Source organism: Balaenoptera ricei, chromosome 4, assembly GCF_028023285.1.
Source record: "Balaenoptera ricei isolate mBalRic1 chromosome 4, mBalRic1.hap2, whole genome shotgun sequence".
In the NCBI taxonomy this organism is placed as follows: Eukaryota; Metazoa; Chordata; class Mammalia; order Artiodactyla; family Balaenopteridae; genus Balaenoptera; species Balaenoptera ricei.
Window position 1 is genome coordinate 78,390,409 of NC_082642.1, and position 23,730 is coordinate 78,414,138.

The following is a 23,730-nucleotide window of genomic DNA, read 5'->3' on the forward strand; positions in this document are numbered from 1 at the left end:
TTCCAGAGCTGGCACTGTAGCACTGTTCCCTGTAATTTGGCACCCCTCTCGCCTCTTCCCCTGTCCATGATCGGGAGGGCTAGGGAGTCTCTTTCCTGGAGGGTTGGCCCTCAAAGTGGACATGGTAAGGCTCACTGTTGATTAGGAGGGGAGAAGGGGAACACAGCTGTGGGGTACTTCATAGAACACACTTGCCTGTCTCGGCTGCTACCAGAATGTGATGCGGACTCCTGTGTGTGAAGGCCCTGGGTTTCAGGCTGTCTATAGCTGAAACCCATGGCTTCAAGGTCTCATCTTGAAAAGATGAGAACCCTGGACACAATGAGGTTTTCTGTCCCCATGCAGTATGACCGGTAGCACGGGCCCAGTGAGTCTTCGTGCCCCCTCCCTTCGGTCCCCACCCCTCCTGCCTTCAGGTCACTCCGCAGTCGGGTCTGTGAGCAGAGGACGAGCTTTTCTCGCCGGACTCGGCACCAGACCCCCTCTGTGTGGCTGTGACGTCCGCTTCGCCCCGCCCGCTTTGGGTGGTGACGCGGGGGTGGCCACACCCCCGAGCTTACGTCACCAGCCCGGTTCCCTCTCCCGGGAGCGTTGGCGGACGCGCGGCTCCCACCCCCTCCCCTCTCACGGGCTCTCCCCTCCCCGGTGGCGGCCGCGGCCCGACCCTCTGCAAGGCGATGGCCCGGGCCCCGAGCGCGGGCTAGCGTGCCTGGGTGCCCGGCCATGGGCTGTATCGGCTCTCGGAGCCCGGCGGGTCAGGGTAAGAGGCGGAGGCCGGGCCGGTGTTGGGGAGTCGGGCTGCGGCTGCCCGGTGTGCGGGCCGCGGGGGGGTGGGGGCCTTGAGGAGGGGGCTGGTGTTGGGAGAGGGAGGAGCCTGCGCTGGGGAGGCGGGCCCGGCAAGAGGAGGGAGCGGGCCGAGCCGGGAGGGGGCTAAGCCGACTCGGGCTCGCTCCTAAAGGCCTGCTGCCTGCCTCTGGGCTTTGCTGGGTGGACTCGTGGTCTTTCCGCCTGCCTCCCCACCGCTGAGGGTGGCAGGAGGCGCACAGCCTAGAGAGGGGCTGGTGAACCCTCTCCAGCCCGTGGCGACTGGCCTTGCACGCCCACTCACGATCACCCCCCTCAGCCTACATCTCTCCTCTCACTGTCCTGGGAGTGGCCCTGTGCTGGGAACCTGCCTCTCCGAGCTGTGTCCCAACCCCCTTCAGGAGATAGTCTGGAAACGCTGGCCATGCTCCCTACCACGGAGTTTTTGACTAAACTTATTACCCGCTTTAGAGTCTGCAGGTTGATGAAGCGGACCGCGGCCCCATTTGGGGGCACCTGTGAGCACCTGATCACCTCTCACCTCTTAAAACTGTTTTAGTTCCCTTACCCCACTCCCAACGAAAACAAAAGTCATCCTACCCTGTGGAGGGAAACAGGAGCCCAAGGGAGGCTATCAGGGCATCCTTCCCACAACTGCTGATCCCTGCTTGGGCCTTGGTTCCCACAGATGGTGGTGCACACTGTGGCCTGGCCTTAGTTCTAGTGTCTGAGGTGGGCCAGCCTACTTAACTCCAGTGTCATGGATTTCCCCATGCCTAAGACCAGGCAGGAACTTGTGACATTGAGGGCTGGGTTTGGAATGGGTGGGTCCTGGGCTTTCAGGGCAGGCGGTCAGTCACACAGGCCTTAGTATGTGTGGTACTTGAGGTTCTTTGGAGCTAAGACTCTAGCTGAGATTTGTACTTTACTTGGGTTCCCATGAGGAATTCTGGGATTTGTAGTCCTAAATTAATCTCATGACTTTTGAAGCTGAGAAGCAGCAGGCTGCTCTGATTCCTCTGGCCCTGCTAAGGCTTGGAGTTCAGGAAGTCATCCCTCCTTTAGTCAGGAGAGTTTGGCTGACCTCATGACTAGACTCAAGAGCCCTGATTAGGTACCAGCTGGCGGCCAGGGATGGCCTGTAACCTTGTGTCTTCCTTCTGGTTGGTAGCATTTCTGGGGACCACCAGCTGGCTGAGGCTCAGGGACAGAGACGGCTGCTCCAGCTAAAGGTCAGTTGTTATGTACATTGCCTGTTGGCACTGTCTAGGGGATGAGCCTCATCTCCCTGAGCTCCAGAGAGCTCAGCTGGGCCCTGGCGCTCCCACCTCCTCAAAGCCATGAGGCAGAAGTGTTCTCCTTATGTGACTAGGCACAGGTTCCAAGTGGGGAGGGGACTGGCTCAGCATCCGGAGCCAAAATAGGAATAGAACTGGGAGCTGAGCCTGGAGCAGTTCTGGGCTTTTGGTTCTCTGCATCAACACAGCCAGCATGCCTATGATTTCTGTGCTGGGCAAAATGTTTCTGTGGCAGCGTGAAGGGCCTGGAGGACGATGGACTTGTCAGACAAGTCGCAGAGGTGAGATCAGGGACGCAGATGTGATTTGGGAGGTGATGGAAAGCTCTGGAGTAGGATGCTTATGTGGCAAGAGGAAAATTACTCTGGCTTAGATTTTGGGAACCAGGCTGAAATAGGAGCAACCAAGTTGGGGCCAGACAGGGCATTAGGAAAAAGCCTTAGGGGACTGGGGCGAAAGTCAGAAAAAATCACGGGTTTGTCAGAAAAGAAGAGTAAAGGGCTGCGCACAAGCTGTGGCTGGCGAGAGGAAGGAACCAGAGCAAGCCTGTAAAGGGTCCAAGTTGTTGTTGGTGGTGGTGGTGGTGATGGTGGTGGAAGACTGTGGTGTGCTTTCCAAGAGGAATGGGTAGGCTGAGAAACCTGAGAAGATTCCGAATTTATCAAAGTTTAGGTTTCATACCTAGGGCTTTGATGGCACGATATATCTTGAGGAGGATGGTGGGGAGTGGCTGCCACAAAACGGCCCCGGAGGCCTGAAGTTCAGGGCTGTGGGATGGGGGCTTTCAGACTTGCGGAGCGCTCCAGGTGGATGCTTATATTCTGGGAGGTGGGGGAGGTGGTATGGAGAAATGGAACGGCAGCCCCGGATGAAAATGGGCATCTCGGCAGAAGTGGGAGCCCCGCTGAAAAGCCTTCCCCCCACCCCTCAGTGGCCTCGGATCCGGCGTGGGCTGTGGAGTGGATCGAACTTCCTCGGGGCCTCTCTCTATCTTCCTTGGGATCTGCTCGGACCCTCCGAGGCTGGAGCCGGTCCTCCCGCCCTTCCTCAGTGGACAGCCAGGACTTGCCAGAGGTGCTGGGCCCCTGGTGTTGGTAGTGGGGAGGGGGCCCGCATCCACGTGAAGGGGATCTGTGTGCCCCACCCCCGCTTCGCCAGCCTACTCCTGGCTCCCTTTTCCTGCGAGCGAGCGGAGGCGCTATCCGGCCGGCGGGGCCCCAAGGCCGCCCCCGTGCCGGTCTGCTCTGCTTGGCGCTGTGCCAGCGGGCGGGCTCGCTTGCGCCTTGGGCCCTGACGTCAGCGCATCCCGGGCCGTATCCCTGGAGACCCTGTTGCATGGTGATGGGTTGCCAGGGAGACATACACCTTTTCTCTGGGCCTGGGCCGCAGCTGCGCGAGCGCAGGCAAGGATGGCGGTGGCTGGGGGGAGTGATGGGAGGGAGGGGGGCGAGCCAGGAAACACCCACCAGGTGCTCCTCCCCCCAGGCCCGGCCAGAAGCTGCCGGCACCACCCTGGGGGCCCTGTCAGCCAGGTACTGAAGGGGAGGGACAGGGTGGGCCTGAGGTCAAGGGGCAGGTGGAGTCCCTCTTCTGAGGGGTGGGAACGAAACGGAGGAGAGCTAGGCAATGCCGAGGAGGGGGCGTGTGCCTCTGACTTCATTCATTCATTGAGGGAAACGTTTTCCCGGGCTGCCAAGGAGTGCTGAGCCAGGGGTAGGGTGGAGGTAGGAACCCAGGTGAATCAGACTCAGGCTTTGCCATCCCAAGATCCCTCAGGAGAGATGCAAGGGCATCGCTGAGGTGGGGCTGCAGGCATCCAAGAGGACAGAGAGAGAAACTGGACTGAAAACATAATGGGAGGTGGCACTTGAGGGTCAGGCCTTAAATGGTAGGGAGCATTTTGTCAGGCAAGGACGGCATTCTTCGCCCAGGGGAAAGCTGCGTTCCTTTGCCTGGAGGGCAGGTGGGGAAGTGGACTTTTACTGGGCAGAGGAGATCAGTGGTGGATTCCAAGCAGGCCTGGAAGGAGGCCAGGGCCTCACGGAGTGGGTTCCTTCAGTGCCTGACTGTGAAGCTTGCACTTCACTGGGCCTTGGAGGAGTCCAGGAAAGATTTTAAATAGGGACATATTGTGACCAGTTGCACTCCAGGAAAATTATTTGTTTACATTTATACTTTGCCTCATTCATTCAGCCTATGTATTTTGAGAGATTACTGTGTACCAGGCGCTGTGTTAAACACAAGGGTGCAGCAGTGACCAAGAGAGACCAAATTCCTCAAAGAGCTAAAGATCAGCAAGAAATAAGGAAACACAGGAAATAGACCATAATGACACACACGGGGTATGTTGATTGAGGATGGTGACTTGTTACAGACTACAGAGGGAGGATGGACTACTGGTAGGGTGGCCAGGAAGGCTCTCTGAGGGAGTAATATTTCAGCCAAGACCCCAAAGATGAGAAAGAGCCAGACAGTCATGGGAAGGGGGGAGGGGAACACTTACATACACAACATTCTGGGCTGAGAAAACAGCGTGTTCCAAGTCTCAGCGTGAGTCGGAACTTAGGGGACCACCACTTGTGCTAATCTGGGCAAGGGGCACTGAGGGCTTCCTCTCAGTGGCAGTGGGAGTGGAAAGGTTGAGGGTAGTATAAGAGACAGTTTGGCGATGGAATCGTTAGGTCTTAACAACAGATACGGGTAAGCAAGGCCTGGGGGAGAGCTGAGGTTTGGAGCCAGGCTGAATGGGCGAATGGTGGGGTGATGCAAAGTCAGGAAGTCTGGAAGCAGGGCCAGATATGGGGAGAAGGTGTTGGGCTTGGTTTTGGTCATGCTGAGTTTGTGGCCCTTGTAGGCTCTAGAAACAGCTAGAATGGGGGTCAGAAGACTGAGAGGAGGAGAGGGGCAAGGGGGGAGAGGACCTGAAGGAAGTCCCTCTTCCCATACCCTTGTCCCCTCCTCTTTGCTCTTCTCAAAGGCCCCACTCCGTTTACTTGCCAACCTGCTTCCCTCCCCTCTGCAAGCTGGGACGGTGGAGGGTTAGCGGCAGTTCTGCTTCTTTGGGCCTGCCGGAGTCTCTGTTGCTCCCTGGGAGGACACAGTTTGCTGATCCTGGCTTCTTACCCTCTTACATATCCCAGCAGCCACTGGGACATCTGAGATGCTCTGGCATCTCTTCTCAGCTCCCACATCCGCTTGATGCCTTGGGTGGAGTATGGGCATCTGGGGGACACTGCTGTCAGAGGGGCACTCACCCTCTGATGCTGTCACCCAAGGTGAATGTTGGAGACACAGTCGCGATGCTGCCCAAGTCCCGAAGAGCCCTAACTATCCAGGAGATCGCTGCGCTGGCCAGATCCTCCCTGCATGGTATGCACCCCTTCCCGTGCCTCTGGCCATTTGGTCCTTTCTTTGCCCTTTTGCACATGCCCTTGGGGACTGTATCCTGTGAGCTCTTGCTGGGATCTCCCTTTTCCTGTCTTTCTCAGATGAATCCCAGCCCCCTCCTCTCACGCAAGGGCACATGTGGACCCTACCACTTCCCTCCCAGATGCTCCCTGGTCTTTCCCCTTACCAGCTTTCCTCACTCTGCCCCACCTTCAGGTATTTCCCAGGTAGTGAAGGACCACGTGACCAAGCCCACTGCCATGGCCCAGGGCCGAGTGGCTCACCTCATTGAGTGGAAGGGCTGGAGCAAGCCAAGTGACTCGCCCGCTGCCCTAGAATCAGCCTTTTCCTCCTACTCAGACCTCAGTGAGGGTGAACAAGAGGCTCGCTTTGCAGCAGGTGGGTTTATCGTAGGGATGCTCGTGTGCCTCTCCTTGGGCCTGATGTGGGGGTTGGAGTCTTTCTACACCCCTGTGTCTACCCTCTCCTGTGTCCAAGCTGAGTCCTAGTCTTAGTTCATCCTCTCTGCTAAACGAATTCTGTGTCCTTCCTCTCAGGAGTGGCCGAGCAGTTCGCCATTGCAGAAGCCAAGCTCCGGGCATGGTCATCAGTGGATGGTGAGGACTCCACCGATGAATCCTATGATGAGGACTTTGCTGGGGGAACTGACTCAGGTGAGGGGACATCCCATTGCTCGTGCTGCCAGCTGGGGTGGAACTGCCTGATGGGCCTTGTGATTCAGAGCTCGGCCTTTGTTTTGGAAGGGGAGATCCGGAATGTCCTCAAGCTGTGGAAGGGGAGAGGGGAGGGACAGACTCTGTCCAGGCCGTCCTTGACATTCAAGGGGTAGGAGGGCTATCTACGTTTGTGGGTGGGCAGTCAGCAGTTGGAAATGGAGTGGTTCCTTTTCCACAGGTGCTGAGCCTTCTCTGCCTGTCTGTGCAGTTGGGCTTTGCAGTCCTGAAAAAAAAAAAAAAAGGTCCAGAGACCTCACTGATACGTTCCCTGCAGCTGCTGTCTGAGAGGGTCCGCTTCCGGCTGGCTGTGGCAGCGCGGAGGAGCCGCAGTGCAGCAGCGCGGCTCCTCACAGGGCCGGGGCCCCAGGCAACCAGGAAGGCTTGCTGGGCCTGGACTGCCCCCAGGGCCGCTGGCTCCAGCTCAGCATCCTTGCCTTCCAGCCAAGGCCTGCCTGTGGACCTTCCTCTGGGCCAGGGCGTGCAGAGGGGGCCCTGCGGGGGGCCGTGCAGCTGTGCAGAGGCCCTCCTTTCATCTTCCATTCTCTGAACCACATGGCTGACTTTCTCTGTAGCTTCTGGGCTCAAACCTCACAGGCCACCTTCCTCCCCCCCCCCCCCACCTCTTTGCCTTTGAAGATTGCCTCCACCCGCCCCGACCCCTCCAGCTAATTAACAAGTTCTCCAAGGTGGGCAATACATTAGAGCAGATTGGAGACTGCTGCTGTGGTCCAGAGGGGACTGATTTGGATGCCTGAACCACAAGCGTTTTTGTTTAATTGAGTTCCAGGCCTGCTTTGACTCCTGGTATAATGATAATAACTAACATTTATCCAAGGCCACTGCTAGCCTATGTGGAATCTTTGTGCAAATTAGGAAAAGGCATGTCTTTATCTGGTGGGCACAAACCCATGCTAGGGCATGTTGCTTGGTGGGTAGAGTGAGGGCTGAAATTCAGCCCTCACTCACTGCCTTGGACAGGCTCCCCTTGTGCAGTGAACAACCTGCACCATGTATGGTATCCCTGTATATTTTGTTTCATACGGTGTACTAGAGTCTGTTGTTCTCTCAAGAACCCTGTAAGTGTATAACCCCCAATTCACCATTAAGGGAATCGAGGCACTGAGAGGTTCAGTGACTTGCTCCAAGTTACTCAGCTCCTGTGAGGGTGGAGCTGGGAGGATGCGGCTTCCATCCCAGGTTGGCCAATTGAAGTGGGGCTAGCAGGGCTGTCTTCTTTCTCTCCCCCTGCAGACACGGCTGGGCAGCTGCCCCTGGGGCCCCACCTCCAGGACCTCTTCACCGGCCACCGATTCTCCCGGCCTATGCGCCAGGGCTCCGTGGAACCCGAGAGCGACTGCTCGCAGACCGTGTCCCCAGAGACCCTGTGCTCTAGTCTGTGCAGCCTGGAGGACGGGTTGTTGGGCTCCCCGGCCCGCCTGGCTTCCCAGCTGCTGGGCGACGAGCTGCTCCTCGCCAAACTGCCCCACAGCCGGGAAAGTGCCTTCCGCAGCCTGGGCCCATTGGAGGCCCAGGACTCGCTCTACAGCTCGCCCCTCACAGAGTCCTGCCTTTCTCCCGCTGAGGAGGAGCCAGCCCCCTGCAAGGACTGCCAGCCGCTCTGCCTGCCGCCAGCGAGCAGCTGGGAACGGCAGCGGCAAGCCTCTGACGTAGCTTCTTCTGGGGTGGTGTCCTTAGACGAGGATGAGGTGGAGCCAGAGGAACAGTGACCCACATCATGCCCGATGGTGGCATGTGTCCCCTGGCCGCTGCTGGGGGCAGAGCCTCTGTGCCCAAGCACGGGCGAGGCTTCCAGCAGAGCTCCAAAGCCTGGAGGGCTCCTGGGAGCACTCACTCCTCCATTGTGTGTTTGCATGAAAGTGTTCAGAGGAGGCAGGGGCCAGGCTGGGGGCGCATGTCCTGCCCCCACTCCTGGGGTTTGCCGGGGGTTGCCCGGGGCCCCTGGGGCATGGCTACAGCTGTGGCAGACAGTGATGTTCATGTTCTTAAATCAAAACCACCACGTGCACATTTCCCCCTCGGGTGATGTGAACCCCTATGGGGGCAGCTGTGACTGGGCTGTGTGGGGTGGAGCGGGACGGAGCCCTGCCTCCCCGCCCCCTCCCCCTGCCTCTCCTCTGCTTCTCTCCTCACCTCCGAGTCCATGTGTAGTGCTTGACAGAACTGCCCCCGCCCGGGGTGGGGGGCTGGCTCTGACCCTCCTGGAGCCTCTGGATTGAGCTGTCCCCCCAAGGGCCCCTCGCCCAGCTGGGCTCGTGCTGTGCTTCACCTGTCCATCGTCTCTAAATCTTCTTTTTCCTAAAGAGGGGTCTTGGTCTATTCTTTCAGTCGGATCTTCTCTGGGAGGCCCTGGAATGATGAAAGCCTGTACTCTCGGCCCTTTCCCTGGCCCCCCTGGCGGGGTCTGGGCCCTTTCCCAGCTACTTGTAGGACATGTGGTCAGGGTCCTGGTGGCTCTCAGCCCGGGGGCTGCCCCATTCACTAGAGAGTTCTCTTTAGGGTGGAGCTGGAAGAAGGGATGGCTCTGGTTGCCACGGAGCCGTGATTTGGATGTCCTTCCAGAGAGGGCCACAAGGGGGCCACACGGGTGGCCGGGCAGCTGTCAGCAGGAATGGTGCCAACGAGTGACAGTCATGAGGGAGCGTCTCTCCTTGGGGAGGAAAGAGGGTAGTGCCTTTCCTGGCTGAACAAAAGGCCAAAGCTACCTTACTGGGGGACTGCGCCCCAACCGGGGTGTTGATGAGCGAGCGGTGGTGGCCTCTGCAGACCCTGCATTCCACGGACAGCAGGCTCTGGAGTTTTACGGCTGTCGGGCGGGGGTGGGTGGCTGCTGAATCTGGAGCCTTGTAGGCTTTGGCAGGTGAGAGGGCCCAAGGTAAGAACAAGAGCTGGTGGGCACAGGCATTCTACATAGAAGTGGCTCATTAGGTGTTTATTTTGTTCTATTTAAGAATCTGTTTTATTAAATTAATATAAAAATCTTTGTAAATCTCTATATACATCCGGTCACAGGAGGTTCCAGTATAAACCCATATTAGTTCTACCCCTTCCCTCAAAGGGGGAGCAGGGGTCAAGTGCCCACCCCCATCCAGTCAGGGCAGTGCCGACCTTCCTGCCCTTGGAACGCTTGCTGCAGGTGGGCACTGGGTCAGATTTCAGGTAGGATGAGCCAGGAGAAGCTAGCACCCCAGGTCTGGAAGCGGGGCTGGAGCTCCTGTTCTCTCAAGGCAGAAGGAACAGGAGAGCTGCAGGATCTGGGCCGACAGCCGTGGCCACTGCCATCCCAGGCCACCCCTTGAGGGGATCACTGGCACTTGTCGTCGCTGTCAGAAGGGCTGCCCTCCCGGGGTAGGCCGTGGCGGGAGCGGGGCCCCCAGAGTGCATGCACCTCGGTGGTCTCTGTGTCACTGCTGCTGGTGGCACTGTCTCGGAAGCTGGCAAGGGGCGGCCGGACTTTCACACCCTGTGCTGTGACAGAGCCCTCGATAGCCTTCCGGAGCTGGAAAGGTGAGAGGATCAGATGTGTGGACTCGGAGCTCCCTGCTCAGACTCCTCCCCAGCACTTCCCCAGGTGGCTGGACATAAGCCTCTGAGCCTTTTTGGAAGTGGAAGTGGTCACTATCATCTCACCTCCTTTAGGGTGACAATTCCAATGAGTCTGCCAATACTGGTGACATAAGCATGGTCCACTCCCAGCAGTGAGAAGATGGTGTGAGTCTGTGGGGTGGGGAGAAAACACATTGGACTTGATGTGTGAGGGGACAGCTCTAGATTATAGGCCAGAGGGACCCAGAACAAGGTGGTGGGGAGCAGTAGAAGGGGTGAGGATGGATGGTGAGGAAGGGGACAGAACCACTGGAGGAAAAAGAACAACAGAATGTTTCTGTAACCAAGCCTCAGAAACTTGACAGTGGGAATCTTTATGTTGCTTACATTGATGGAGCAAGGGACAGAGGAAGGCTTCTTTGTCCCACATTAGAAAGGAGGACAGAGGAGAGAACAACTGTTGAAATACGACATCAGATGATTGGCCAGGCACCGGGCTAGGTCTTTCCTACATTAACATTTAATTTCAGTAGTGTCCTGAGAAGTAAGTATGATACCCATTCTACAGGAGAGGCAACATGAGGGTCAGAGCTGAAGTGACTTGCTCAAGGTCATCAGGAAGAAGTGGCCTTGCAGCCACAGCTCACTTTTCATCACATTATAGAAGGAGGAAGCACAGCCCCAGTCGTCCCATGCAGCTGTCCAATTAGTCACGGGCTGAAGTTCCACACGCACCCCACTCCCCCTTAGGGGTATTGGCCCTGAATCCTCTGCCTCTAACTCACCTCTGTGGCTGATACACACTTCCCATTGGCTCTCAGTTGGCTGGCCAGTTTTGGTACCCCTCCAATCTTGGCCTGCAGCGCTCTACATCTCTCAAACAGTTTGCCTTTTCTGGGGCCCAAGTAGCATCCCGGGTCCTTTTGAGATGTAGCTTGCAGTCCAGGGGGACAACAGTCACGCCCATCCTCCCATGTTTTTCTTGCTTCGGGCCCTCACCCCAGGCTTTCGAATGTAATCACCAAGGGTTCAGAAATTGTCTGGCAGTTCCCCTTGTGCTCTAAGTGGATTTTCTTGGGCCAGATGTCTTGAAAAACACTCTACTGACTCAGCAGTTCCTGGAATTTTTGGCCCATCATTTATCGCACTGTTTTGAGTGTACTTGTAAGCCTTTTGGCTTAATATTTGAATCAAAATGGGCATTAATAACTCAGCTTCCTGAGTACCACTTACTCAGAACTGTTATCATCTTAACACTTTAAAAATGTTTTATTATACAGTGCTAAATTCTCCATCTAAGACATGACAGTAATTATAAAAGGAGATAAACAGAAGTTCAGTTTTAGAATACACTTTTCTGTGCTCCTTCCATGCCTATGTCATAACTGTCATGTGGTTAGCAAGTTCCTCCTCATATCTAACTTGAATCCTATGTGCTACAAGTTACCTTTAATTTCTTCATAAGACTTCGGAGGGAAACATATCGTTATAAGGTTTCCTGTTTCAATAATCCCTTAGCCTTGCCTTCTTATCATTTAATAATCCCTCTCATCTTCTCCCAAGGATCCTATTAAATAGTTCCCCTTGATTTTCTGTTCTCCACCATCCTAATCAGAGTGAGCTTCTGGCAGACTATATGCTTTTTAGATTTGCAAACCACTTGTCCCACTAAGCCTTACTGATTGACTTTCTGAACGTCCTGGCCATTCCCCCCAACCTCCTCACCATCCTCACCAGACAGGGCTGCAACATCCTAATGGGTTCTGCTTTCTGCCTCCCTTCCCTCCAGCTTGGCTCTGCCATCCTAAGAGCTTTCCCAAACTTGAGTTAGACCCCAGACTCCCCAGAATGGCCCATTAAGACCCTTCCCAAACTCGCCTCAGCCCGTCTTTCCAGCCTCAGATGCCGCCAGCCACCCCAGCTTCCAGCCTCAGATAATCACTCATCCTTTTCTGAGAACATCCATTTCTTCCACGCTTCAGCCCTTCCCTCACGACACCATCTTTTAAAGTCTCCTGTTGTTCACCTCTCAGTATAAGTAGTAGCAGTAATTCCTAACATATATCGAATACCTACTATGTGCTGGGCACTGTTCTAAGTGCTTCACATGTTATCAACTTTAATCCTCAGAAAAACCTATGTTGGCACAACGATCCCATTTTACAGAGAAGGAAAGTGAGGCACAGAGGCTACGAAATGTGACAAGGTTTCGGGTTCAGCCCGCTGGCACTCTAGCTTCCCCCCTCCACCCACTGATGCTCTGCAGGCGGCCCTGAATGAATGAGGCACTCTGATGGTACGGGGACGTCCAGTTGCACAGGTTCCTAAATAGTCTCCAGTGTACTCCTCTCCCCTCTGCATGTTCCTTTTCTGGACTTCACTGGGCTACTACTTACTGACTCCTCAGGCCTACAAGGACATTTTGAATTCTCATCTTGTATGTTCTTATCACTTTCAGTTCTTTGTACTTTTGTTAGTTGGTTCCTCAAAGGCTTCATTTCGTCCTCTGAGTTTTAAGTTTGCAACAAACACCTACTTTGTTCTTTTTCATTTTCATTTAATTAGACACCAGGGAGCCCATTGGAGGGCCCATACTTCTTGGGCTTGGGAACAGTGAATTGACAGGGAGAGGGTCAGTTTCGCCTTCCGAAAGAATCCTGGGATTGGGGCCAGGAAATCTGGCCTCTGGGCCTGACTCTGCTATATTGACTCGGGCAAGTAACCTCCTCACTGCCTCAGCCTCCCTGTGTATTAAAATGGTTAAATCCACAGGCTTTTGGGTCAGACCATCTTGGATTCCAGGCCTAGTTCTGCTACTTACTAGCTGTGTGATCTTGGGCAACCTGCTTAACCTCTCTGAATCTCAATGTCCTCATAAAAACTAGAATAGAAAAACCAGAATATCACAATACCCATCTTACAAGGTGGTTGTGAGGATTAAATTAAACATGTGAAGAGCTTAGCCCACTGCCTGGCATGTAGCAGGCACTAAAAAAAACACGTCACCATTATCATCATCATCGTGTGATGTCTGAGGATTAAGTAAGGTGATGGAAATGCTTTAGAGGTCTTAGGAAGAAAGGCTTTAAATAAAAGCCATATGTATTAATCACAGGCTTATCTTCTTTTTTTCTTGCAATTGCACTGCAGTTCCCCACTCATTTTGATCCGAGGTCTTTACCCAAAGGCTTATACGTTCCTTTATTACCTTTTGCTTTTTTGTTTTTGTCCCCTGTTCTTCCTGCCCTGCTTGTCTGCACTAGGCTGGCTCTTGGGCACAGTTTGTGTCTAAGCTAGCTGCCCAAGCTGCAGACCTTGGGAAAATTTCTCCCCTTCCCCTGTCTAATGTGCTTACAGGCTTGCACGTTAAATCTGTCAACAATTTAGCTAAACCCCCCTGGTTTTTGCCCAAGCGGCCTGCTGGGTGTGCCTGTACCCCCTGCCTTCGCTTAGAGACCTGAAGGTGCCCAATGATGCCGGCTGCGCCATTCTGGGGGGGCCCGAGGCAGTTCTGTGAAAAGAGCCCCCGCCCTCTGTTAGCGTCAGCCTCACCCACTGCCAACCTGTCTGCACTCCAGTTTTCTCTGCATTTATGCAGGCCATTGTGCCCTTCTGCTGAGCTATCTTCCTGTGTCTCTACCAGTTTTCCTTTGGCCTACACTGAGTCAGACTTTCTGGGGTCTGACATTCCAAGCCCCCCACTAGGCACTTCTCATCTTTGTTTATCTCTTCTCTGCAGTGTCCCCAATCCTACTTGGATGTTTGTTCGCTTGTTTATTAGATTTTCTTATCCTGCCTATTTCTCACCCATTTTTTTCAGTGTGGGTGTATCAGCCTTGTCAGGCGCTGGCAGCCTCCTGCCTAGCTCTGACTCTAGAGGGTCAGAGGCCTTCTGGCTTCCACCCAGCTCCAGCCCTGTCTTTGTTGCCGCTTTGGTCCAGAGTTCCCTGGGGGCAAGGCTGAGCAGAAGAAAAACGATGCTTGGCTTCACCATAGGAAGAGGCTAAGGGGCCCTGCTCCTGGCCTCCCATCGTTTGGAGCAATGTGTTTGAAAAACGTCTCAGCACAGAGCCCACTCTCTGCTGTCTCTTTTTTCCCCACTGGCTTGAGTCCAAACTTGTGGGAGGACTTAGCTCCCCACCCTGTGCTCCTGAGAGCCCAGGCGGCCCTGGGCCTCTGGCCCTACCTTGTGCAAAGAGGTCCGCTCCACCAGCTGGAAGGGGGCAGGGTCAATTTTGCAGTCACTGAAGTTGACAGGTTCATCTAGTTGCTGCTCCTCCCACTCCAGAATCTGAGGGGACAAGACTAGGAGGGTTAGGGAGAAAGTGCCAACAGCTGCTCTCACCTCCTTGAAAGTTGGCCTGCCCTTTTTCCTACCCCATGGTCCCTCCCATGGGGACAGCAGCCAATATGATGACTGAACACACTCAGGAAGAAGAGTCCAGAGTCCAGTCACACCTTACCTCCTCAGGGGTCATCTCGCCTTCCAGGTCCGAGTCACTCTAGGAGAGGGGAAGGAAGGTTGGCAGCTAGGGGCTTGGGGGAGGTGGTGTATCTCACCAGCTCAGGGGAAGCTTACCCTGCCTAGACCCCGGCCCTCCCTGTCTAGTGCTCCTGAGCTGCAGGAAGAAAGGGAGCACTTACCGCCAGGGAAATTCGGACCCGCTTCGGCTTGCGCTTGTCACATGTTTCCGACTTCTCCAACTTTGTTAGCGCCAAACCAGAGAGAAGAGGAGTGGATGTTATAGGGAGGAGGGAGGTGAGGGAAAGTGGTGGGGCTGGGAGGAAGGGCACAATGCAGGGACAGCTGATATCCAGGAGGGCAGAAGGGCAGAGAGAGTGGAGGCAGGCACTGCAGGGTTAACGGACAGGTGGTCTCAGCGTCAGAGAGAGAGCTGGAGAGAAAGAGCCAGATGGAGAGGCTCTAACCACTCACCTCTGAAGCAGGCTCGGGGGGCGGACTGCCACAGAAGAGGCTTCTGAGGGCGATGCCTGCCTGCTCCATGTTCCCTGTGTTCCCAAACACAAGGCCCTGAGGGCAATGTCATCCTTGCTGGAGAGGACCAGGAGAGGTGAGGAGGGCAAGGGGAGAGGCGTCCTGGTTCTGCTCCTGGCCCATCTGGGCAGCCTCTTAGCTGGGATGTGCTCCAGTAAAAAGGTTGGGCAGGGACCCTAGTGCGTCTCCGGGGCTGGTCTCTGGCTCCGTCGTGCTAGCAGATGGGCTCACCTGTGGGACTCTCCTTGAGGTTCATGGTGTTGCTGGGCCCCCTCTTGAGAGCAGGCTTCAGGGGCTTGTGAGTCTCCCCCCGTGCTGCAGGGAAGCCCGAGTCTTCTGTGTTCACCTGCACAGGCAGGAAGGGGTTGGGGAGCCCATGGCCTCAGACCACCTCTAAGTCGCCCTCCCAAACAGTCTACACAATGACATTTAGGAAGTCTGGGTGCCCCTGCCATGGGGCTTTTCCCCTCACCTGGAAGAGGAGGGAGGTCTCAGGGCTGGGGGGACTCTCCTGATCGGAGGGTGAAGAGGTCCGGGCAGCTCGATGCTCCTGCATGTACTGCCGCCGGCGGGCTGGGCTCAGCTGAGCCCCCAGCAATGCCACCACCTGTGAGCACTCGATGGAGCCCAGGAGGATCATGGACTCTGGATAGAGCAGGTGGGAGGACTCAGGAGCTGGGGGTGAGGCCCTCCTACCCCCCTGACCTTCTCTCACACCCAGTGTGGGGCCTTGGACACAGACCACACTCCCTAGGGAAACCCTGGCTGGGTTTGCTAGCTTACTGCCTTTGGAACCAAGGAGACTGGTCCTGAGCTCCTGCCCCTCCCCCTTCCTGAGCAGCGACCCGGGCAGATGACCCTAGCACCTGGGCCCCCTCCTGGTCTCACCAGGGGACTCTACTAGGGCCAGCACGCGGCCCTTGGTCCTGTGCAGTGCCAACCGCAGGTCCCGGAAGGTGCAGCTGAGGGCCACGTGGGGAACATCCCGCACCATGATGTCCTCCACTCGCACCCGGTACTGCCTGAGGGCAGAGAGAGGCACGTGGTTTGCCGTCAGCATGGGGAGGGTAGCCCGGGCCGTGAGGGTATCCCAGGGCCGTGAGGAAGGTCCCAGAGCCTATGGGGACAAGGGCTAAGGGCCGAGGTGTACCTACTGCCTTCGTTCTGATCGGGTGGGTCAGCCACAGCTCCCCCAGGGAGTGGACAAGGGCAGCTCTGGCCAGGAGGGAGCAGGGTGGCTGGTCTCCCAGCCTCACTGGCTGAAGACCTTGCTGGAGGTGGGTGGGAGGGAGTCCTAGGGTGCCTTCTGCCCCTCAACCGCTCCCCCCTCGTCACCCAGTCCTCCATACTGGTGGCAGCCCCAGCCCAGCTCAGGCAGATAGGGCAGTTTCTTGATTCGGATGATGCTGTCATAGAGCGAGGGCTGTAGGCTCTGGGCAACGGCGTTGGCCAGGATGACGGCGATCATAACAGGCAGGATGTGGGCGATCTGGCCTGTGAGCTCGAACACGATCACGGCCGTGGACACTGTGTGTGTCACTGCTCCTGCCAGCGCAGCTGCCCCTGGGGACAGCCACCCTCAGTCTCCTCAGGGTGCCCAGGCTCCAGATGACCCCACCCCCCAGTCCTGTAGGGACCCTCTGGGCTGCCCAGTACAATCCTGGGGAGTGGGCTTCTGCAGCCGAGAGAAGCCTGGTTTCTGCCAGCAGGGGGCGCCAGAGCCTCTGGCCCTGTGGCCCAGCCAGGGGTTTTCCAAGACAGACAGGGACCTGGAGCACTCACCCACCACTGCATAGCCTCCGGGCACGATCCGGTAAGTGCTGCCATCTGTGTGAATCCCGTCTGGGAACCAGGCAGCCATGCTTTCGCCCACCAGACGCCCAAATGCTGCTCCTTCAGGGAGGGGGGTGGGAATTGAAACAGGTAGTGGAGGGGGTGGGCAGGGACACTAGGAAGAGAGAGGGTCAGAGGGTAGGGGAGGGGGCCGGTGGGTCATTCAGTGCAGGGGGCTGCCCTGCGGGGGTGGGGGCGGGGGCTGGACCAAAACCCGCTCCCAGGCAGACGGGGGACAGCCAGGGGGCGGCCAGAGGGTGCAGGCTGGGAGAACCGCAGCTGAGGACTCACCAATGACAAAGACAGGCATGAAGGCCCCGCAGGGCACTGGGATGGTGGTGGCCAGTGCAGACATCCAGAACTGCAGGCAGGAGGTCGTTCAAACAGGTAGAGGCGCCTCCTGGCCCCAGGCAGCTCCCAGCTCCACCCCAGAAGCCTACCTTGCTTATCAGTCAGGCACAAACTTCCCAGCTATCTTGGAATCCCCCAGAGGTGAAGGAAAGGAGGACTCAGGAACCAGGTGGCTTGGGTTCAAATCCTCACCCTGCCATCTAGCTGTGTGACTTTGGGCCAGTTACTTAACCTCTTTGTGCCTCGACTTTCCATCTTTAAAACAGGGGTACTAATAGTACCTTTCTCACAGCATTGTTGTGAGGCTTAAAGGAGTTAACATACGGAAAGCGCTTAGAACAGTGCCCCACACCTAGTAAGTCTACGTTGGCTATACATATGTAAGGAGCCCCACCTTCATGAGAATGAAGATGACCAGGGTGAGGAAGACGTTGGCGCGTGGTGGGTTCCAGGCCTGTGAGGTTCCAGGTGGCTCAAGCTCCTCCATCAGGCCCTGGCGGACCCACGTCCGGTTGTCAAACAGGGTGACCAGTGTCTCTTTCTGTGAGAGCTGTAGGTGAACAGGGTGCCTCAGGCTGGGGGACAGACAGGATGAAGGGAAGGGGCCCACAGGAGAGCAGGGACTGTTGGCTTTAGAAGGGATGCATCCCAAGGGAAAGTACAAGTTCCTGTTCTGCCTGGGGTTACCTGTCCGGCCATGAACTGTCCAAAGCCAGGGGGGAAGGTCAGAGTAGAGATGAGCAGGGTCACCAGAGCCGGGAAGAGCAGGCGTCTAGAGATGTAGATTTCATAGCATCAAATACTCACTACAGACTAGTGATAGGCTTGGGTGCCCTCACATACCTCAGGGCTGCGGTCACAGCAGGGCCTTGGCTCTTACATAAAAGCACACAGTTCTGAAAGAAGGCCCCCTTTGCTGTTCATGATACGATGTCTCTGAGGGTGATGGCCATCCAGGGTTATAATGAACCCAAATGCCTTTCTGTTGGCTCCTGACTCCCTAAGTGGGTAGCACCAGCAGAAAATTCATCCCCCCAGCCCTCTCTGGACACCTCTAAGCCGTGACGCCTCCCCTTACCCTCAAGTTTCTTCTGCCTCTGTCTGTCTCTCTGAGGTGACTTAACAGTGGAGGTCACACAACATATACTCCAATAAAGAGGTTAAAAAAAAAAAGTGAAGGTCAGTGTTGGGGGAAGCCGGGGTCACTCATGAAGTTGACCGAAGGTGCCAAAGGGAGCAGGTTCAGTCGGTTGCCCCTTCCCTGAATGACGTCAGTCCCAACAGAAGTCATGTCTCAGGCCTCCCCACTCCCAATCCTCAGGGTCACAACTGAGAGAGCTGTGCGCCATGAAGGAAGAACTAAGACTCAAACATTCTCCAGGGAGCACTGCTATCTGGGCCAGGCCAAGGGCCTACAGGAAGCCTTAGCCTTTGATCCAAAATGCCCTCTGCCACTGACTAAAAATCCAAAAGTGCCAGTTTTCAGGCAATTCAAATAAAAGTCAAAATGTTCAATCAGTCTGGAAAACACCATTGAGTGCCTATTTTTGACTGGGCCACTATCTGCCGTCTCACCTGTCACCCCCCTTCCCCCAGGCCATGACCCTCACACAACCCAAAGTGCCCCAGAATCAACTCACTTCTTCATGAGGAAACGGTTGATGGTCTTCTGCTTCCTCATCACCTGGACAATCTTGCGGTTCAGGTAGACAAAGAGCGCTCCCCCGAAGCCACTTGCAATACTGGAGAGGGAACAAGCACCTGGGTGAAAGGAGGTCTCCCCTCTCTTACCTCCTCCTCCCTGACCCACCTCAGCTCCCTCAGCTCCTCACCCAATGACAGCAAAGGCCGGCAGCTCCTGGAGGTCGAAGGGGAAGTCAAGCCGGAACCGGGTTTTGAAGAGAGCTGTAATGGTCTCTGAAGGGAAGCAGAGTAGCAGAGGGAGGTGGCTGTAGCCTCGGAGGTCCCCACCTGAGCCATTTCAGGGCTCCTCTCATGCCCCAGGTCCCCCACCTTCATCACGGTTCCAGACTGCCAAGACCCGGAAGATGAAGGCACTGAAGGTGGCGGCAAAGAAGCCCCGCCAGTAGTTCCGCACAGCGAAGAAGGTAGAGGTGACCTCGATGCTGAAGAGCACACCTGCGGGGGCGGGGTGTAGGCAAGGAGAGCGCCCCTTGAGGCCTGGGCCTGGCCTATCGGCTCAGACCCAAGGTCAGGGCTGGGGCTGACCTGACTGCCCACCTCCAATGGGTGCCGCAAAGCAGCAGCCCACTCCCACGGCACAGGCGGCGGCCAGCATCTCTGTGTTCCGGGATTCGTTCTGGCGAGAGCGGTGGAAAGGGGAGTCGGCGTCAGTGTGGGCTCAGCAGCCCATCCCTCCCCTCTGCCTTCCCCCAAGGTCCCCCTTACCTCATAGATGCCCCCGAACAGGGAGAGGAACTTGCTGAGGAGAGCAGCACACATGCTTGCGATATGCACAAAAGGGCCCTGGGAGGTGGGGGCAGGTGGTGAGTGGGGAAGGGGCACACCCTGACCTTGGCCTGGCTTCTTCCTCCACCTGATGGACTCCTTTATTCCCCAACCTGCACTTACCTCTTTGCCAAGGGGCATCCCACTGCCGAGGGCACAGGTCAGCCCGATGACCTTAGCTACGAAGGTCTTGAGGGTGAGGTATTCCTTGAGCACCACTCCCCGCAAGATGGTCTTCATCTCGGGGATGCCGGACCCTGGAGAGGCACAATCCCAGGAGAGTCATTTGATGTGCCTGTTTCAGGAGGTCCCATCTCCGCCCTCTCTTTCTCTTCTATTGTACCGACAGCCTGAGGAGCCAGGATCTGTGTGAATCCGGCAGAGAAAGTGATGAGGACGACGGGGTAGGTGACCCAGGCCAGATACTGGAGTAAGAGGTTAGTGTTCAAGCCCCGGGACATCCACTGCTGAGCTGTGGGGAGAGGATGTGCCATTGGAGCTCCGAAGCGCACACCCAGTGCCCGCCTGGCCACTGGACATACTGGTGTGACAAGCTGTCCCAGGGAATATCCCACAGAGCCCAGGCACAAGGGGTAGGGAGGGGGCTAGAGGGCACGCACGGAGACGAAGGTCACTATAGGTAAGAGGGTCATTTGGACAGGGGTGGCAAGAAGTTGTGGCCTATGTGAGTGGCAGTGATTATGCCTGAAGATGGGGCAGTCAGGCTGGCCGGGGGAAGTGGTCAATGGACAAGTGCGGCACAGAGGAGGCAGGTTGGTTCTCCCTAGCCCTTCCCCACCAGCCCTTGTCCTCACCCTGCAGACAGGCAGCGATGGCATAGTCCATGGCCCAGCTGACCAGTGCCATGAGGAGCCCCAGCAGGACCAGGAAGATCCAGTCTTCACCAACCCTGGACACTAGGAACTTATGGCAGTGTACAGTACAGACTGGGAGCAGGGAAGGGAAGGAGGGGAGGCTGGCACCAAAGTGCTCCTACTCCTGTCCCCCCTCCCCCACAGGCAGCTCTAATGGTCTTGGACCCCCTCAGCACAGCACAGCCAAGTCCCCTGCCCCAACCCAGGTCTCACTACGGCATCGGGTGCAACGGCTCTGTCCGTATTCCAGAAGCTCTGGGGCAGCCCGAGGGGAAGGTGGACCCCTCCAGGGCTCGGGCCCTCCTAGACGGATCCGAGCAGCTTCCTCTTTGGCAAAGGCCCCAAGGTCCTGAGTATACCGGCCATACATCTGAGCAATAGGGAAGATGGGGGTCAGCGGACATGGGCCCAGTGGGGATGCAGGGAGGGCTCCTGGGGCCTCAACTCCCCTTCTCCCAGTCCCCACATTATATACCCCTTCTTGAACCCACACTTCCCACTTGGGCTTAGGGTGTGGGAACAATGCACACTGCAGATCGTGGGGGCTGTCCTGGCTGGAGTGATGGGGACAGCCAAGGTACAGGGACACAACTCTGGGGGTGGCTGAATAATCGGTCCCCTTCTCACAAGCCTGGGAAGGCGCGGAGCACTGAGGAGGAGTGGGAGGGAAGGCCCCAGAGGAGAAAAAGATGGAAAAACCTACGGCAGTCTGCAAGTGGGAAGAGGGAAGGTCAGAGAATAGGGGATGGTCAAGGGCATATGGGTAACAATAAGGGCCTCATGGAACCGGGGGCAGCTGAGTTGGGCCTAGGAACAGGCGGGGCCCCAATCCTTATCACGTTCCTGCTGGGCCTCTGGCCTGGAACCGACTCAGCTGCACCCTCGCACCCACCCTAATCCCCTTGTCCCCATTCTCCCCCCCCACCCCCCACCAGCCTGCCAGCCCAGCTGGGAGTGGAAAGCCTCTCTGGGTGGGGAGAGAGTGCTTGGTGGCCTCAGCCCCATTCTGGAGCTGCCCTGAGACCAGTGGTGGGTTGGGGGACAGCAGAAGCTGATGGCTGGACTGCGACCGTGAACGCTGGGGTGATGGGATGGAGAGTGGCCGAGCAGCGGCTAGACCTGCCAAGCTGGGTGTGTGTTAGGGGGCGGGGAGGAGTAGATTCCGGCTGCCACCCGCAGAGCTTCGGGACACAAAGGGCTCCTGTTGGGGCTGGGGGGTGGTGGTGGAGGGAGGGAAAGAGAGAGAGAGGGAGAGAGAGAGCGCGAGCGCAGGAAAGGGACGAGGGAACCAGAGAGAGGAGAAAGAGGGGGAAAAGAGAGTCCGGGGAAAGGGCAGAGAAGAGAGAGAAGGAAACCAGAGGGGAAGAAGGGAGGAGGAAAAGAGAGAGAGTAGAGTATAAAGAGGCAGACAGAGCAGGAGGGGGAGGTGAGTGAGTGAGAGAAAGACAAAGGGATCGGAAGGACGAGAGGGAGAGGGAGAGGCTGGAGCAGAGAGTGCCAGGGAGACAGCTTGACCCTGAGAACTCAGTCCAGAGATAGAGACCGGGCGAAGGAGATGGAGAGGTAGCTGGTGCCTGGCTTGCCAGACCAGTGCCCCACGCAGATTGACAGACACATCCCACCCTGTGCAGAGGCTTACCCCTCTACCCTGGCTCCACCCTCACCTTTGCCACCTCTCCCTGTCATCCTGTTTCATCCAGTCACTCTTTCTTGTAACTGGGCACCTCCCAGCCTCAGATACAGCCCGGGCCCCCTTCTCCTGGAAAAGTTCCTTCCCTGCCTCCTTCCTGGGCAAATTCCGGCCCACGCTGGTAAAAAAGAGTTACAAGGCCCACTCCCTTCCCTAGAGTTTGGGTCCCCCACCCCAGTGACACAAGCAGAGGCAAAAGGTTTCTCAAACACAAAGTTGCAGTGGTGACTGTGAGTCGGCGCAGATCCCCAGGACCCCTGCTTCTAATGACGCTGAGGGACAGCCCTGGGGTGGGGGTGGGGCTGGACACCCAGAGTCAGATGAGCAAAGGTCCCAACTCCTGCTTGACCCATCCTCCCGTAAGGCTCCTGTGCCCAGGGTGGCAGGCCACATTTTTCCAGAGAATCCACTGAGGGGTTCCTGCCAGTGCTGGATTACCAGCTCCCAGGGGTAAGGGCCGGGGCTGGGTTTGGGTCTGATCATCTTCCTAGCAGTGCCCTGCACATAGTGGAGACAAAAGGAATGTCTCAGATGGTGGAGATACAGTGCAGAGAGAGAAAGTTCAAGCATGTGAGTGGTGCTGGGAAGGGGTAGTAGGGTGCTGAGACTTGGACCCAAGTGGCAGTGGGGAGAAGCAAAGAAAACGTTGGTGGGGGGAGTAAAGGGAAGGACACCTGGAACAGGCACCTGAAGTCCTTGTCGTCTGCAGGCCCCCAGCCTCAGCCAGAAACCTGCATGCAGCGTTCCACCCTTTAGCACTCCAGGCTCTCAGGCCCTCGAGCCTCAGTCTCCCCAGCTCAGAGGGCTAGGGCGGGGTTAGGGTAGCGCCCCCCCACCCCGCCCCCGTCCCCGTCCTCGCGCTTCCACGGGTAACCACGAGCAGCGGTCCGGGAGCACTCCTCAGGGCTCTGCTGGCTTCACTTACCAGGGTCTGCTCGTACTGCAGCGCCCGTGGCTCCATCCCTTCCTCCGCCGCCGCCGCCCCCGCCGCCGCCGCCATCTCCGCTCACAGCCCTCTGGCCTCCCGCCGCGGCTCGGGCTCTGGCCCGGACTCGCTTCCCGGCCCGCAGAGCCCGCGCCCACACCCGTCCCGTCCCCGCACCCCGGGCGGCCGAGTGCAGAGTGCGGCGGGCCCCGGGCGGGCGCCGCTGGCGCAGCCTCCCGCTCGCGTCCCCTCCTCGGCGGGCGGGCCGAGGGCGGTGCCCTCCGTACTGCTCCGCCCGCCGGCCCATCTAAGGGAGCCGGCCCAGCGCGGCCGGGGTCCGCGTTGGGGCCGCCTCCCGGGCTCGGGAGAGGCGGCAGGGGGCGCTTGGAACGCGCGAGCCCGGGCCCAGTCTCTGCCGAGGCGGGTGGCTGAGAGTGGCGCCCGGGCCAGGGCGGGGGCGGGTCCACTGGCACGTGGAGGGGCCGGACGGGGTCTGTGGCTCTCCGCAACCGGCCGGGAGGGGCCGGACTCGCTGGGGCTCTGTAGGGCCTGGGGCCGGGGGCTGCCTAAAAGTCAGACTAAATCAGACTTTCAGGCCCAATCCCTCATGAGCGGCGTCCTCTCTTGCTTCTCCGCAGGGGCCAAGGGCTCAGACCGGCCTGGCAGGGCCCCTCCACTCCGTCGGGGGTGAGAAACAAAGCTGGGGGGACTCGGAGGGGGACGCTAGGCCCAGAAGGGGGCTGCTTGGAACTGGGACCCTCGGTCTCTCTCATCCCCTTCCTTTCTCCTTGCCTTCTTCTC

At 57.4% G+C, this 23,730-nt stretch overlaps 2 protein-coding genes across 10 annotated transcripts; one reads left to right on the forward strand and one right to left on the reverse strand.

Moving 5' to 3' along the window:
* The first annotated feature begins 558 nt into the window (after positions 1–558).
* On the forward strand, positions 559–8,547 carry FAM131A (family with sequence similarity 131 member A). 3 transcript variants are annotated; one of them, XM_059920670.1, is made up of 7 exons: positions 559–760; positions 1,976–2,036; positions 3,034–3,176; positions 5,378–5,471; positions 5,706–5,888; positions 6,047–6,163; positions 7,478–8,547. In XM_059920670.1, the coding sequence occupies exons 4-7, from the start codon at positions 5,402–5,404 to the stop codon at positions 7,951–7,953; spliced, it is 846 nt and encodes a 281-aa protein (XP_059776653.1). In that variant the 5' UTR covers positions 559–760; positions 1,976–2,036; positions 3,034–3,176; positions 5,378–5,401; the 3' UTR covers positions 7,954–8,547. The 3 variants fall into 3 exon arrangements, with proteins under 3 accessions (XP_059776653.1, XP_059776652.1, XP_059776654.1); XM_059920669.1 differs by lacking the exon at positions 1,976–2,036; XM_059920671.1 differs by lacking the exons at positions 1,976–2,036; positions 3,034–3,176.
* A 618-nt stretch (positions 8,548–9,165) lies between these two features.
* CLCN2 (chloride voltage-gated channel 2) lies at positions 9,166–23,178 on the reverse strand. 7 transcript variants are annotated; one of them, XM_059920663.1, is made up of 24 exons: positions 22,930–23,176; positions 20,528–20,684; positions 20,255–20,386; positions 19,783–19,911; positions 19,563–19,696; positions 19,380–19,457; positions 19,200–19,290; positions 18,984–19,109; positions 18,803–18,887; positions 18,611–18,712; positions 17,658–17,742; positions 17,365–17,520; positions 16,911–16,980; positions 16,569–16,679; positions 16,136–16,343; positions 15,675–15,808; positions 15,259–15,431; positions 15,018–15,132; positions 14,727–14,800; positions 14,435–14,494; positions 14,254–14,292; positions 13,977–14,081; positions 9,875–9,961; positions 9,166–9,743 (listed from the first exon to the last, which is right to left on the reverse strand). In XM_059920663.1, the coding sequence occupies exons 1-24, from the start codon at positions 23,002–23,004 to the stop codon at positions 9,549–9,551; spliced, it is 2,721 nt and encodes a 906-aa protein (XP_059776646.1). In that variant the 5' UTR covers positions 23,005–23,176; the 3' UTR covers positions 9,166–9,548. The 7 variants fall into 7 exon arrangements, with proteins under 7 accessions (XP_059776646.1, XP_059776647.1, XP_059776645.1 ...); XM_059920664.1 differs by having other exon boundaries at positions 16,136–16,349; positions 19,212–19,290; positions 22,930–23,175; XM_059920662.1 differs by having other exon boundaries at positions 16,136–16,349; positions 22,930–23,175.
* Positions 23,179–23,730: the final 552 nt, after the last annotated feature.

Excerpts from the sequence above, each read along its gene's own strand:
- FAM131A (XM_059920669.1), top strand. The coding sequence starts at position 724 with ATGGGCTGTATCGGCTCTCGGAGCCCGGCGGGTCAGG. Across the intron at positions 761-3,033 it reads TCGGAGCCCGGCGGGTCAGG|TGGCCTCGGATCCGGCGTGG; the intron begins GTAAGAGGCGGA and ends CCCACCCCTCAG. Across the intron at positions 5,889-6,046 it reads AGAGGCTCGCTTTGCAGCAG|GAGTGGCCGAGCAGTTCGCC; the intron begins GTGGGTTTATCG and ends CCTTCCTCTCAG.
- CLCN2 (XM_059920662.1), bottom strand. The coding sequence starts at position 23,004 with ATGGCGGCGGCGGCGGGGGCGGCGGCGGCGGAGGAAGGGATGGAGCCA. Across the intron at positions 19,697-19,782 it reads CCTGGCTCCTCAGGCTGTCG|GGTCCGGCATCCCCGAGATG; the intron begins GTACAATAGAAG and ends GTGCCTCTCCAG. Across the intron at positions 9,962-13,976 it reads AGCGGACCTCTTTGCACAAG|ACTCACACCATCTTCTCACT; the intron begins GTAGGGCCAGAG and ends CCCACCCCACAG.